Source organism: Gorilla gorilla, chromosome 1 (assembly GCF_029281585.2).
Source record: "Gorilla gorilla gorilla isolate KB3781 chromosome 1, NHGRI_mGorGor1-v2.1_pri, whole genome shotgun sequence".
Taxonomy (NCBI): Eukaryota; Metazoa; Chordata; class Mammalia; order Primates; family Hominidae; genus Gorilla; species Gorilla gorilla.
Window position 1 is genome coordinate 215,417,610 of NC_073224.2, and position 15,390 is coordinate 215,432,999.

Genomic DNA, 15,390 nt, shown 5'->3' on the forward strand with positions numbered 1-15,390 from the left:
ATTTTTTGTATTTTTGGTAGAGACAGGGTTTCATCATGTTTGCCCAGGCTGGTCTTGAACGCCAGAGGTCAAGCCATCCACCTGTCTTGGCTTCCCAAATTGTTGAAGTTACAGGCATGAGCCACCACACCTGGCCTCTCTGATCTTTAAAAAAATAATTTTCAATAAATCCCAGTAATCAGATGCTGCACTGATAGGTGTTTATGAACACTTAACTTTGACATGAAAATCCCCTTGTTAAAAAAGGTGCATTCCCTTTGACCTATTCGTTGTACCTATATGACTATATCTAAGGAAAGGATCAGAGATCAGCACAGAGATTTACACTCCAGGATGTTCATGGTTTACAGCCACTCCAGATTAGAGACAGCCTGAATATCCAGCAATGAGGATCTGTTGAGCAAATTTTGACACAGCAGCTCAACGGATTATTGGTCAATCATTCAAAAAGTATGCTTTCAGTCACTACTCGATGACATGGGGAAATATTCCACAAGTAAGGTCAAGTTAAACAACCAAGATACAAAACTTTATGTGCAATGTGACCCCAAATTTATAATACTAGAAAAAAACAAGGAGATATACTGAAATCCGAATGAAAATTATCTCCAAGTAATGGAGTAGGTGATATACATACACACCTATATATATATATAATTTTTTTTTGGCATCAGGGTCTTGCTCTATCACCCAGGCTAGAGTGCAGTGGTGCAATCATAGCTCACAGCACCCTCAAACTACTCTTAGGCTCAAGCAATCCTCCCGTCTCAGCCTCCTGAGTAGTTAGGACTACAGGCACATGCCACCACACCTGGCTAATTTTCAATTGTTTTGTACAGGCGGGGTATCACTATGTTGCCCAGGCTGGTTTCAAACTTCTGGCCTCAAGAGATCCTCCCTCCTTGGCCTCCCAACGTGCTGGAATTACAGCCATGAGCCACCACAACTGGCCCAGAGTAGGTGATTTTTTAAAAATCAAATCTTCTAAGTGGGAATGCATTCCTTTTATTCTATACCTTTTATGGTGTTTCTCTGCCTCCCTATTTTTATGTATTTTAATGAGCATCTCTTTTTTTTTTTTTTTTTCCTTTTGAGACAGAGTCTCACTCTGTCACCAGGCTGGATAACAGCGGCACCATCTCAGCTCACTGCATCCTCCACCTCCTGGGTTCAAGTGATTCTCCTGCCTCAGCTTCCCGAGTAGCTGGGACTACAGGCGGGCACCACCACGCCCGGCCAATCTTTGTGTTTTTAGTAGAGACGGGGTTTCACCATGTGGGCCAGAATGGTCTCAATCTCTTGACCTCGTGACCCGCCCACCTCCCAAAGTGCTGGGATTACGGGCGTGAGCCACCGCTCCCGGCCCATCTCTTGTCTTTTGCTTACACATTCCCTTGTCTGTGTGAAGAGCCTGCCTGTTTCTGCCAGCGACAGGCATGCAGACCCCATACATATCTGTTAGCCAATGCAGAGCACTGTGTAACTTCCTTGCTAGGAAAATACAAATTCCCAAACCCCAAAAAAGCCCTTGCCTTGTAGGAGAAGGAGGCCTCGCTTACGGCACTGGAGCTACTTGTGGGAGGCAGCTGCTGCAGCTGCAGGGCTGCACTGTGGGATCCATCCATGGTGGTCTAGTGACGCATCCCGCAGGGCCTGGCCTAGGAGGTGGAGCTGCTGCTAGGCGGGGCCCAGGCCAGATGCCATCTCTCCTCGTGGTGTTCACCTCCCTCCAGCAGCCGTCACTTCCTCATGACAAAAGAATACTTCAAGGCTGTTTTGGCAGATTTACAGCCTTCTCCTCAGCTTCGCTCAGAGAAGTGCCAATTTCCGTGGCTCTCCCAGGCAGACAGAGAGGGGTGTGTTTTCCAGTTCTTGCGGTGCTCTAGGGTGGTGGAGAGGAACATTAAAAATGCATGGACAAGGAAACACTGAGCCCAGCTTTGTTATCTGAGAAGAGAATACCATTCAGATAAAACGTAACCAGCCATGACAAGTGAGTCCATTAAAAAAATTCTTCAAAATTCAATTCTAGCAGTGAAAAACAAGTTCTATCATGCCTTTGTCCTCCCCTTAATACAAACCTGACTCATCTATCTCAAAAGCTTTCTCCCTGGCCCTTAATGTTCCTTTTCCTCCTCCACTCTGCTTCCTTCCTCCCATCGCACCCTAACTTAAATCCTCCCTTTTTCCATAGCTCTTGAGCACAAGAAGTAGAATACTAACTTCTCCAGGTCTCAAAAAAAAAAAAAAAAAAAAAAAAATTCCACTACCACGAAAAGGGAACCATTTAAGTTTCAGCTTAGGAAGAAAAGAATCAGAAGAAAAGCTACATCCATGGAAAACAGAAGAACTGGCCTGCTACCGAGGGTTGGCCTGACACAGGTGAGGTGACACTCGTCTCGGAGGTGGAAAACCTGTGTGACCAGATAACTCTGCCTCTCAGAGATTCAGTTGCCTCCTCTGTAAAGTGGGGGTAATAATGTGGCCTCAAATAAACCCAACAATGATGAGAATCCCTACTAATTTCATCGGACTTATATTTTCAGTGCTTCCCAAACTTTTCCTTTTTTTGGAGACAGAATCTCACTCTGTCATCCAGGCTGGAGTGCAGTAGCACAAACATGGCCTCAAGCTGGGCTCAAGCAATCCTCCCTCAGCCTCCCAAGTAGCTGGGACCTCAGACACGTGCCACAAGGCCTGGCTAATTTTTTTGTAGAGACAGGGTTTCGCCATGTTATCAGGCTGGTCTTGAACTCTTGGGCTCAAGCAGTCCACTTGCCTCAGCCTCCCAAAGTGCTAGGATGACAGGTGTGTGCCACTTCTCAAAATTTTCTACCAAACAGAGAAGAGAAAGTATACTTCTAGTGTCCTAGGAGGCATGGCCAAAACCCTGCTTAAAAGTGTTAGGGTTTTCTTTGAGGACTTTTTATACATTTTTTAGAAATGTATTCTACTGCATAGTCTATGTTTATTTTAATAGAAAAATGTTTTAAATTGCTTTTGATGTGCCATGTGCTACCTGTTTTACCTTTGCCAGGTCATTTAACTTTTCAGCCAGTTTCTCCAGCTGTGAAATATAGATAATAATGTTCCCACTCCACATGGCAGTCATGAGAATTTGATGAAATCATACATGTAAAATGCAGGCATAGCAAATTGTCCATGAATGTGAGCTGCTGTTAAGATTAATTTTATTCTCTCCTGTTTAATTATTTATTTTGTCCATTCCTTTCTCTCTCATGCATTCATCCAACAAATATTTACTGAGGGCTCACTGTGAGCTAAACAATTTCTGCCACTCCCTGACGCTTCAGAGAGCTGCCTCCTGTGTATCCTGTAGCTTCCAGTTCCTTCTGCTATCCAGCCCTAGGCCCAGGAATTCTGGTTCATGGTGTGGACAGCACATACATATGTGATAAGGCGAAGACCATGTCCAGTCCTGGGATACAACAAATGCAGGGTTAGCATAGGGACAGCTACAGAAACCATTTGGCTTGGTTTCACTTTGTCAGAGGGCCTCAGGATGAAATTATTGCTACTACCTGCAGATGAGGTTATATATCCAATATACAGACAGGAGATGTAAGCATTCACCGGGTAACTTTATCAGGTAATTCGCATCCCATAGCTAGACTTCCCTGCCTGTAAAACCCTATGAATATGTGTTTGCAATCTTGTGGAAAGCATAATTGTTCACTATACTTTCACGTACATGTGAAAAGCATTATTGTGTTACATTTCTGTAAAAATGTTTTAGCATTTGTAATAATCATAAGAGCCTTAAGAGTGGCTCAGGGTTCTTTCTACCTCTGAGAGGCCCCGGGAAGCATTCAACCATGAAGCAGTCATGGAGTTGAGGAGCGCAAACTACAGTGAGGTGTTTGCGGAATACCCTGTTCAGTTGCTCCCAGCTGAGATCTAGCCCAGAGCCTGACAGTGACTTCTATACATACCAACCGACTGACTAAATGAGATCTAGCCCAGAGCCTGACATACCAACCGACTGACTAAATGCAGGCTGGTTAAGCACTGGGTGCACTGTGGCCCCTTCGCAGTCAAGAATGCCTTTCTAAGGCCTAATCAACCACAACTCCAGAACTTCAACAAGCAGATATACTCAGCCCCACCCACAGGAGGTCAGAGAAAGCCAACAGACCTTAGCGACATGTCAATCAAGGGAGTGGTGGGAACCCAGGCCTCCTAACATCCTTTAGAGTAGTTTGCCCAAGTGCTTTTCTGGTTTTGCTTTTGTTTGTCGTGGTTGGCATTGCTGTGGTTTAATTTTTCTTTTAAAAAGCAGCTTCCCTCTCTGCCTCAGGAACTCGCAGGCCTCTGAGGCATCGCCTGCAAAGATTGAAGGCTCTCCCTCAGCTGGGTGGGAGTCCGGACTGAAAGCCTGGAGGAACCCTTTACAAGCTGTACTCCCTTATAAGACATATACTTTTCACCTGGTGACTCTCTTTTCCTGATTTCGAAGCATTTCTTCAGGACCTACATATGCCCAAGAGGCAAGCAGTCACCTCTGCGTTGTCAGCCACCCCACAATTAGAGCACGTGGTCACTGACCCAAGAAAGGAATGAGAATTCACTAGGTGCTCTGCTTCCATTCCCACCCCGTTTATCTCGATGACGGATTTCACCAATCCCACAGAGCACGTTTTACAAATGAGAGAGCCGTGGCTCATAGCGTCTGTGTTCGAATTTGCCTCTTTCTGAACAAATCAATAAAACACGCTCTTTCCCACCACCTGATGATCTGGCTTCTGGAGGTGAGCGCCAGTTCCCTGCCAAGCTTCCCGTTCCTGGGCTTTGGCTCACGAGAAGGTTACATTCTTCCGTCCCGTCCCACTGAGCTGGAAACTTACAACTCGAGGAGACAGCACCTCTGTTCCAGAAGCGGGCTTAGACCAAGAACGCCTCCCCTCATCCCACCTGCTAACTCCACCATCTGCTGCCGCCAGGAAGCCCGAGCCGCTCGGCACGAAGAGGAGAAATTCTGGCAAAGTTACTCCATGTCACTTCCTGGTTTGGTAGAGCCTGGCATCACCTTTAGTAAGGTAGCCCATGCCCCCGCTCCTCTTGGCCTCGATGCAAAACTGGAAAGAACATTCTGAGGCAACAGGACCCAGGTTGGCGAGGCTGGTGACAGTAAGAAGGAAGGGTATGTACACTAGGGGACGTTAGGTGACTTCGCTTTTTCCAGGAAAAAATGAAGGTTAAATTCAATTCCCCTTCCTCCCGGTGTAAATCACTACTCACCGGCGGCGTCTCCTCTAAGGCCACCTATCAAAACCTTCTGAGAAATGACTCGGACTCTTCGTGCAACCCGGAGGCACAGCCTCCTTCATCCCTTCCCAATTCAGAGCTGCCAAGATGCTGCAGTGTTTTGCTTTCAAAGGTCGCGATTTGATTTGCCAGACTGCCTGCCAGTCAGAAGTTGGCAGGCATTTCGCGCAGGCAAGTGGCTGCGAGTACGGGGAGTGGGCGGGACAGCCCCTGGCAATTGGCTGCGCTGCAAAGCTTGCTTGAAGGATAGGGGAGCGACCTGGGGCTAGAGCTTGGCGCTCACCTGGAGCGAGGACCCCCTAGCGGCCACAGGAAGAATGGTGCGGCGACTCCCCTGCCCCCTCTCCCGCTGTCCCAGAGAGCTTAGGTGGTTGCTCGCCTCCACCTGCCCGGCAGGTGGGCCTGGTTTTAGCAGCCTGCCAGGTGTCCTCCCTTCTTATCCTCATAGCCACCTTCCGGGCTTTGCTCCTGCTGTTCCCCTACCCGACGCTCTCACCAAGTATTCAAATTCAAAACGTCCTTGAAGACCCAGCGCTCCCCAGAGCCCTCGCGAGACTTGGGGCCAAACATATCTCTCCTTTCCTGCCCTCCTGGAACACCTGTCGGATACCAAGCCTCCCAGCAATACTGAAGGTCCTGAAACGAGCCTAGCGCTTGGTTAATGTTTCTATAATGTACATAATTATCACGGCTATGATAATTAACATGCGCATGGAGTTTTACAGATGACAAGCTTCTCATCGCTCACACGTTGTCATATACACGCATTTGCTTTCAGATCGTCACAGCCATGAGTGAGACTTGAAGCCCGTTTTACGTATGAAGAAATGTCATTTGGGCCTAGACATCAACAATGAGAAAGAGGCAGTTCTAGTCTCAGATCGTGGGGCAGAGAAAGCTCCTTGGGAACATGAGAGAGGAACGAGTTGGTGCATTGTAGAAACTGCCCGAAGGCCAGCAGGGCTGGTGAGAGATTTTTCCGGGGGCGTGGTTGGGCCTGCGATCTGAGGGACGGGCCAAGGACAGTTTATAAATAACATATTTGGGGGCCGGCGCGGTGGCTCACACCTGTAATCTCAGGACTTTGGGAGGCCAGGAGGATCACTTAAGCCCAGGAGTTTGAGACCAGCCTGGACAATATAGTGGGACCCCATCTCTACAAAAAAATTTAAAAATTAGCCGGGCGTGGTGGCTAGCGCCTGTGGTCCCAGCTACTCAGGAGGCTGAGGCGGGAGGATCGCTTGAACCCGGGAGGCGGAGGTTGCAGCGAGTCGAGATCGCGCCACTGCACTCCAGCTGGGCGACAGAGCAAGACCCTGTAAAAAAAAAAAAAAAAAAAAGCTTGGATTTCACCCTAAATTTAAAGGCGAGCCATTGGAGGACTTTAAGCAGGGGAGTGACAAAGTCGCTGAGACTGCCCTGCCCTGAAGCGTGTGAAGAGGGGCTCCTGGAATACTAAGTGGCTGCCCTTGTATAGTCGCCCATGTCAATCTTTTTTTTTTTTTTTTCTTCTGTTAGAAACAGTGCTTGGGGCCGGGCGTGGTGGCTCACGCCTGTAATCCCAACACTTTGGGAGGCCGAGGCGGGTGGATCACCTGAGGTCAGGAGTTCAAGACCAGCCTGGCCAACGTGGTGAAACCCTGTCTCTACTAAAAATACAAAAAGAATAGCCTGGCGTGGTGGCGAGCGCCGGTAATCCCAGCTACTCAGGAGGCTGAGGCAGGAGCATCGCTTGAACCTGGAGGGCTGAGGTTGCAGTGTGCCAAGATTGCGCCACTGCACTACAGCCTGGTCGACAAAGCGAGACTCTGTCTCAAAAAAAAAGAAGGAAACAGGGCTTGGATGAATGTTAATTCTCTTAGGTATATTCCTTGAAGCAGGATTTTTGAGTGAGCAAAATTCTGAGGCTTTTGGGTTATCACAAGATTTTTGAAGCATGGCCTAGATAAACCTCTTATTAGTTCCCCACCCCGCTACAGGCCCTGATGTAATTAACCTAAGCCCTAAAATTCGTCCGGCTTCTCTGCGGACTTTGAAACGCCTCTAATGATTGGTCAACAACTTTTCACGTTAAAGAAACAGAGGATGCCATTGGCTGGAGTTACCTCGCGGACGGCGGAAGGTGGACTCGCGAATGTTAGGCCTGTGGTTGCCATAGCGACCGGGAGGTTGGCCTGGCCAGATTCAGCTGCCGGGACCGGACCAGGTAGGAGGCAGTTCCGGCGGGGGGACCGGTCCCTGAGGTCGTGGGGAAGAGGACACGGCACACCATGTCCTCCGCATGGGACGCCCGCGGAGACCCCCCCGGCCTCCGGGTGCTTGCGGAATTCCAGGGCTGAGCTAGGTGGAGCCCCGAGGGCGGGAAGAAGCCACCATGGGAGTTGCCCCTGCGTCGGGGCGTGTCCTCGGTGTTTCCACCCGAAAAGTGGTGACAACTGGGGCTTGCCTGCTCCACCGAGCTCCTGCCAGGGGCGTGGGCGTCCGACCCTTCTGGCTCAGCCTCCGCGAGTGCGCAAAAGTTGGGAGGCTTCAGTGCCTGGCAGTGGGTGGACGCCAAAGACCTGATCTCTACTCATAGGTCCACCCCAGCTGAGGGGGTGTCCCCCAGCAAACGACTTCCCTGCTCTGGGCCTCGATTTACCCATCTGTAAAATAAAAGGGTGAGATTGGAACCTGGTGGTCACTAGCCCGCCGCTAAATTTCCTTCCAGCTCCCTGATACACTTTCTCAGCCTATGAAGACTATCGAATGGGTTATTTACCTGAGAGTGCTTTGAAAAAATGTAAGCTGCTTCCAAGATGCTTATAACTGAGTAGATAAAAATCGCCTACAGACGAAACTACTCAGGACATACAAAAAAATTCTATCTAAAGTAACAGTATACATAGTTTAGTACATGTTTATATACCCTGTACAGTAACATGTATAATGTAAACTATAATACTTAGTATATATAACGTTTTTTAAAAACACAAGAGATGATAAAATGAAACTGTGCCTATAGTTGTGATCATGTGAGCTGTCCTTGTAGAATCTAACTCCCGCTGGAAATATATTCTGAGCACAGCTGTACACACAATTGCTAAAAGGTGTCTACCTCTAGTATTCATTCATTCATTCATTCCACCAATATTTATGAAGAAAATACTATTTTTAAAAATTCTCATTACTATTATTATTATTTTTGTAGAGACAGGGCCTCGCTATGTTGCCCAGGGTAGTCATGAACTTCTGTCTCAAGCCATCCTTCCCCCTCAGCCTCTCAAAGTGCTGGGATTACGGGTGTGAGCCACCATGCCTGGCCAATTGAGCAAATACTATATGTGAGGAAATAGACTGAAGATTCAGAGTTGAACTTTCTATTGGGGAATATCATAAACAAATAAAGTAATAAACATACAATATAACGTTGGGTAGTGAAAAGTGCTTTGAAAAAGATAAAGCAGAGTAAGGGGCTAGAGAGAGATGGGTTGGTGCTTCTTAAGAGAGGGTGGTCAGGGAAGTCATCCCTAAGAAGGTTTGAGCAGAGAGTCTCGTGAATTTGGTGACAGGACTGCAGGACGATGCCCGGGTCCGGTGAGGAAAGGAGCTCCCCATGCAGCAAGGAGATATGTGGCAAAAGCCAAGGAGGTCCCATGTGGAGAAGAAGATTAGTCTTTAGGTGGTGGGGCATGACAACTGCCTTCAAATTCTTGCAGAATAGTCATATAGAACAGTGGCTTTCAAACATTTTGACTGTGACTCATGGTAAATGCATTTTATATTGTGACCCAGCATGCACACACGCATATGACAAACTAAAACTTCACAAAAGACTACAGACTATGACTTGCATTTTGAAAATCACCAATGTGGAAGAGAAATGAGACTTACTTTGAGTTGGTTCCAAGGATGGGAATTAGGACGGATAGAAAAAGAAAAAAAGAGAGAATCAGCTTTGATACAGGAAGGAACTTTCTAGCAATTAGAACTGCCCAACAGTGAACTTCCCCCAGGAGTTTTTAAACTGTGTTCTGATGAAACCTAGCATTCTGTGAATATTCAAGAGGGTCAAATATTTGCCCCCACCCAGCCATCCCTTATTTGCTTTATATTTTGAAAACTGTGCAATATTCTAACTTCAGAAACCCAACCAGGTAAGGCACGGTGGCTCACTGTAATCCCAGTGCTTTGGGAAGCTGAGGTGAGAAGATCGCTTGAGGCTAGGATTTCGAGACCATCCTGGGCAGCATAGTGAGACATTGTCTTTACGAAAAATTTTAAAACTAGCCAGGTGTGGTGGCAGGTGTCTGTAGTCCTAGCTACTCTGGAGGCTGAGGTGGGAGGATCACTTGAGCCTAGGAGTTTGAGGTTGCAGTAAGCTATGATTGCACCACTGCACTCTAGCAAGTGGATGACACAGCAAGATCCTATTTCTAAAAGTAATAATAAGAAACCAATCATACCCACTCGGGTGCTAAATGTCAAAATTTAGCAACTTAATATTTAGTGTGTGCTGCCTGAGAGGTTACTATAGAGGTTAAGGAGTGAGTAGAAGTCAGACTTCCTGAGTTCAAAGCCTGATTCCACTTTTCTTCTAATGTGACTTTGGGCAAGTCACTTAACCCCCCACCAAACTTCAGTTTTCTCATCTGTAAAAAGTGGGGATTATACCTCACTGGATTATTGTAAAAATTGCATAAGGTATTCCATAGAAGGCATTTAGGACTGTGCAGGCTCAATAAATGATAGCTATTATTTTAAGTTGTTAATACGGTATCCCCGTGCGTATATTAAAACCCTACATTAATACAAGCCTACTGCAGGATAGGCAGTGTTAACCACTTCACACGGATCAGCCTAAGAGGAAGGTACTGTTATCACTCCCAGTTTATGGAGGAGGAAATAGGCTCAGAAGTTTAAGTGACTCATCGAGAATCAGAGCTATTAAGTGGCAGACCATAACCTTGAACCCAGGACTGGATACTCTGGACTGCTGCACTGGCCTCCACGTAGGAATTGCTTAAACATATGTTGTTGATTCGGAAGGTGGTATATCTTCACTGCTCTTTCTTAGATTCTAGGTCCATGCCATCCTGTCATGAACAGTTATACAGGTGGACCAGTGAGGCACACCTGGGCAGTGCTCTGTTCACATCTGGCCTGCACCTGTTCTCATCCTGCCTTCACAGGTATGCAGTGAGAAGACTGGAAAGCATTATTAACAGTGTGGTCTTTTGGTGGTAGGATTGGGGATTGTTTTTTATTTGTTTGTTTGTTTGTTTTGAGACGGAGTCTCGCTCTGTCGCCCAGGCTGGAGTGCAGTGGCGCGATCTTGGCTCACTGCAACCTTCACCTCCTGGGTTCAAGCGATTCTCCTGCCTCAGTCTCCTGAGTAGCTGGAACTACAGGTGCACGCCACCATGTCCAGCTAATTTTTGTATTTTTAGTAGACATGGGGTTTCACTGTGTTAGCCTGGGTGGTCTGGATCTCCTGACCTCATGATCCGCCCACCTCAGCCTCGCGAAGTGCTGGGATTACAGGTGTGAGCCACAGTGCCCAGCCATGGATTGCAGATTGTTTAAGATTTTTTTGTAATTTATCATATTTTCTTAAATGTTGACAGTGTACATACATTATTATTATAGTAGTCCTCCCTTATTCAAGGGGGATATGTTCCAAGACCACCAGTAGATGCCAGTGAAACAGTGGATAATACCCAAACTGATTACTGTCAATTAGACTGTTTCTGTTCATATCTTCCTCTCACAAATTTAATGCTTTTTCCATCTTAACTAAGCACTTATCATGCTCTGTGGCAACAGCTTTTTATAGTTTGAGGTGAAGCACCAAAACCAGCACCAATTTTTTTCCCCTTTGAAATTTGATGGATAGAAGTTTTATTCTTACTGTAGATCTTAGCAACCTCAGAATACAGTTTTTTTCTTGCCTTATTAAGTCAAGAACTTTCACCTTTTCACTTAAAGGAGGCACTTTACAGCTTGTCTTTGGCATGTCCAAAGTGCTGGCATCACTACTCTTGTGCTTTGGGGCCATTATTAAGTAAAGTAAGAGTTGCTTGAACACAAGCACTGAGACAATGTGACGGTGGATCTGACAATCGAGATGGCTACTAAGTGACTAATGGTGGCGTAGCAAATACAGCTTGAATGTGCTGGACAAGGATGATTCACATCCCAGGTAGGGTGGAGTCAGACGATAGGAGATTTCATCACATGCCTCAGAATGGTGCATAATTTAAAGCTGATGAATTATTTATTTCTGGAATTTTCCATTTAATATTTTCAAACCACAATTGACCATGGGTAACTGAAACTGGAAAATAAAGCTACAGACAAGGGTGGACTACTGTATAACAGGAAGCTTAATATTTTTCTAATCACTCATAATTCCAGAACACTAATGCATTTTTTAATAACAGCTTTATTAAAGCTAGGGTAGTAGATGGTTCTTACTAAAATGGTATAACATTGAGGGGTGGTAAATGAATAGTGGCTGCTTTGGTTATTTTTTGAGACAGGGTCTCACTTTGTCACCCAGGCTGAAGAACAGTGGCACGAACATAGCTTACTGCAGCCTTGACCTCTTGGGCTCAAGTGATCCTCCTGCCCCAGCCCCTAAGGTAGCTGGGACTACAGGCACATGCCACCATGCCTGGTTAATTTTTATATTTTTTGTAGAGACGGACTTTCACCATGTTTCCCAGGCTGGTCATGAGCTCAAGCTATCCCCTAACCTCGGCCTCCCAAAGTGCTGGGATTACAGGAGTGACCCACCGCACCCAGCCCTAGGGGCTGCTTTTATAGACTAAAAGACCTTGTTAAGCTGGATTGGTGATTGTGCTTTGATCATTATTGATTTGTTTCTGTTATTTTGAATCTCTTAATTTCTTGAAGAATGTTGTCAATAATTCTATTAAATATCAAATTTTTAGTATAGATTGTCCACCAAAAAAAAGTTGAAAATTGCTGCTGTGAGGATTACAGAATAAAGTAAGGAAAAATACTGCAGGGAAAAGGACCAGTAGAGTGTAAAATCATTTATTCAATCCTTTACTCATTAGTATATATAAATGGTATAAGTTCCTTAGGGAAAAAATGGGCAAAATGAAACCCAAGTCTGCTAATGAAAAATAATTGCTATGGAAATTAAATTGTGCCCTTGCTATTAACAACTAAAAAGTAATTAAATGTGTTAAACAACTCACATTGGACAATAGGCACAGTACAATAATCCCTGAAGGAAGAAAAACACGGTGAGTCCTACAATTGCCCCCATTTAGTACTGGGGTCAGTTTTTAGGCCATATTGTAGGAAATCCAAATGAATTCTAGATTTCTGAGTTGAGAAGATAAGAATTCAGAGAGGCCAAAGAGGCTAGAATTTATAGGGAGAACCCTAAAGGAAGGAGCTGCACCAAAAATGTTCAGAAACCTGAAGAGAGGTCTCCTTAAGTTTTTGGCTGAGCAGTAATCTGCACATGCATGAGAAGAAACTAAGACTGGGGAAATACCCATCAAAAGGCCATAGGCTGAACGATTTCTGGGGCTTAAACAGAACTGGGAATGTTGCATGTTACCATAAACCAGAATGCAGAGACATGGTATTAGATAGGAATTGGGTAGAGTTCACAGAAATGTCATGCCTTAGTAGTGGGGATAAATTATTCCCAGAATAAAAGCTGCTCTGGACTTGCCATAACAAAGTTTAAAAGCTTGAAAGGGTCAGATCGATCTACAAGTTACTGAAAAGTGTGCCACATCCTTTACAGGAGTATATCAAAACCCAGCACCCAGCAATGTAAAATTCAAAATGTCCAATATCTAATACAAAATTACCAGACATGAAAAGATACAGGAAACTATGACCCATATCTGAGAGGAAAATCAACCAATAGGAACAGACTTAAAAATGACAGATTATAGAATTAGTACAAAGAAACCTTAAAGCAGCTACTATGAATCTTACAAATATTCCTAAGGATGTAAAGGAAACTGAACATGATGAGGCTAGAAATAGAAGACATAGAAAAAGAGCCCAAATGTAACCTCTAGAAAGAAAAAATACAATATTTGAAATAAGAATGCAATGGATGGGATTTGCAGCTGATGAGAGACTTCAGAAGATCAGTGAACTTGGCCGGGCATGGTGGCTCATGCCTGTAATCCCAGCACTTTGGGAGGCCAAGGCAGGTAGATCACAAGGTCAAGAGTTCAAGACCAGCCTGGCCAAGATGGTGAAACCCCGTCTCTACTAAAAATACAAAAATTAGCCAGGCATGGTGGCCGGCACCTGTACCCAGCTACTCGGGAGGCTGACACAGAGAATTGCTTGAAGCTGGGGGCAGAGGTTGCAGTGAGCCGAGATTGCGCCACTGCAATCCAGCCTGGGTGACAGAGCGAGACTCTGTCAAAAAAAAAAAAAAAAAATCAGTGAACTTGAAGACATGACAATATAGACTACCCAAATGAAGGACAGAGAGAAAAGAGACTTAAAAATAATGAACAGACTATCAATAACCTTTGGGAAAATATGAAATGATCTAATATAACTGTAGCCCCAGGAAAGAAGGGGGCAGAGGCAGAAAAACTATTTGAAAAAATAATGGCTGAATATTTTCCAAATTTGGTGAAAACTGGTAGCCTACAAATTAAAGAAGTTCATTAAAACCCAAACATTAAAGACATAAAGAAAATTATGCCAAGGTACCATGAAAATAAAATTGCTGAGAGGCACATAGAATAGTCAAAGTAATAGAAATAGAAAGTACAATGGTGGTTGCCAGGTATTGCAGGGAAAAAGGAATGGGGAAATACTGAGGAAACACCATATTGTAGGAAATACTGGGGAAGTACCATATTGGTTAATGGGTATAGCATTTCAGTTTTTCAAAATGAAAAGATTTACAGAGACGGATAGTGGTGATGGCTGCACAACATTATGAATTTGAATTCCACTCAGCTGTACACTTAGAAATGGTTGAGATGGCAAATTTTTATGTTATGTGTATTTTACCATAATAAAAAATTAGGAAAAATCAAATTGCTGAATGAAAGTGATACACAGAAAAGCTTAAAAGTTGATGGATAAAAAAAGAATTATTACTGACAGAGGAATCAAAATAAGAATTACAGTGGACTTCTCATCAGAAACTATGCATGTCAGAAGACAAAGGAATAATATAAAAGTTCTTGGGAGAGGTAGGAAGAGAAAAAATCCTATGAACCCATAATTCTATACTCAGTGAAAATAATTTTCAAAAATAAAAGAAAAATAAAGACCATTTCAGACAGGCAAAAACCTAGAGAATGCATTATCAGAAGACCTGCACTGCATGAAAAGTTAAAAGAATTTCTGTAGATAGAAGGACTATGACACTAGAAAGAATCTTGAATTTACACAAAGAATTGAAAAGCACTGAAAATGATAAAATACTTTTTTCTTCTTTTAATTTCTTTAAAAGATAATTGAGTGTTTAAAAAATATGAGATTAATAATATATGTAGAAGTAAAATGTATACAAAAGTAACAAAAAGGATGGAAGGTAGGAAATGGAAGTGTATTGTTGCAAAATTCTTACATTATATGTGAAGTAACATACCATTGTTTGATTGTGATAAATTAAAGATGTATACTGTAAACCTTAATCACTATATATAAGTATAGCTAATATGTCAGAAATGAAGATAAAATGAGACCATAAGTAATATGCACTTACTCTCAAAAGATCCAAGAAAAAAGAGACAAGGGCCAATATAACAAGTAGGAAATTGATAGGTTTAAGCCCAGCCATATCAAGTGCTACATTAAATGTAAAAGTTCTAAACACTCCAATCAAAAGGCAGAGTTTGATTAGATTAAAAACCAGGACCTAATATATGTTGTCTTTAAAAAACCATCTTTAAATATAAAGACACATTCCTGCGAGCAGAAGTGTGAAGAAAACTCAATAATTAAATATAAAGACACAATCAGGTTAAAAGTAAAAGGATAGAAAAAATATAGTGTGCTAATAGTAATCAAAAGAAAGCCAAAATGGCCATGTTAATATCAGAAAAAATAATAGACTTCAGAACAAGGAATATTACCAGGGCTAAAGCAGGG

The 15,390-nt window shown here is 44.0% G+C and overlaps 2 protein-coding genes across 11 annotated transcripts in view; one reads left to right on the plus strand and one right to left on the minus strand.

Moving 5' to 3' along the window:
- NIPAL3 (NIPA like domain containing 3) overlaps positions 1-1,882 on the minus strand; it is a 54,846-nt gene extending 52,964 nt beyond the window's left edge. For both annotated transcript variants that reach the window (XM_031010236.3, XM_055387897.2), the window contains exon 1: positions 1,533-1,882. In XM_031010236.3, the coding sequence (XP_030866096.1) occupies positions 1,533-1,625 (93 nt within the window). In that variant the 5' untranslated portion in view covers positions 1,626-1,882. The remainder of the gene's footprint in view (positions 1-1,532) is intronic.
- A 4,171-nt stretch (positions 1,883-6,053) lies between these two features.
- The window catches only part of STPG1 (sperm tail PG-rich repeat containing 1), a 58,235-nt gene continuing 48,898 nt past the window's right edge, over positions 6,054-15,390 (plus strand). Inside the window, exons 1-3 of one of the 9 annotated variants that reach the window (XM_063701700.1) lie at positions 6,135-6,252; positions 7,363-7,492; positions 10,343-10,457. Coding sequence is in view for 2 of the 9 variants with exons in the window: in XM_019012851.3 (XP_018868396.2) it covers positions 6,106-6,252 (147 nt within the window). In the remaining 7 variants the exon portion in view is untranslated. Of the gene's footprint in view, positions 6,253-7,272; positions 7,493-10,342; positions 10,458-15,390 lie in introns of those variants that run through there. The other 8 variants (XM_019012812.3, XM_019012833.3, XM_063701721.1 and 5 more) reach the window with 8 other exon arrangements.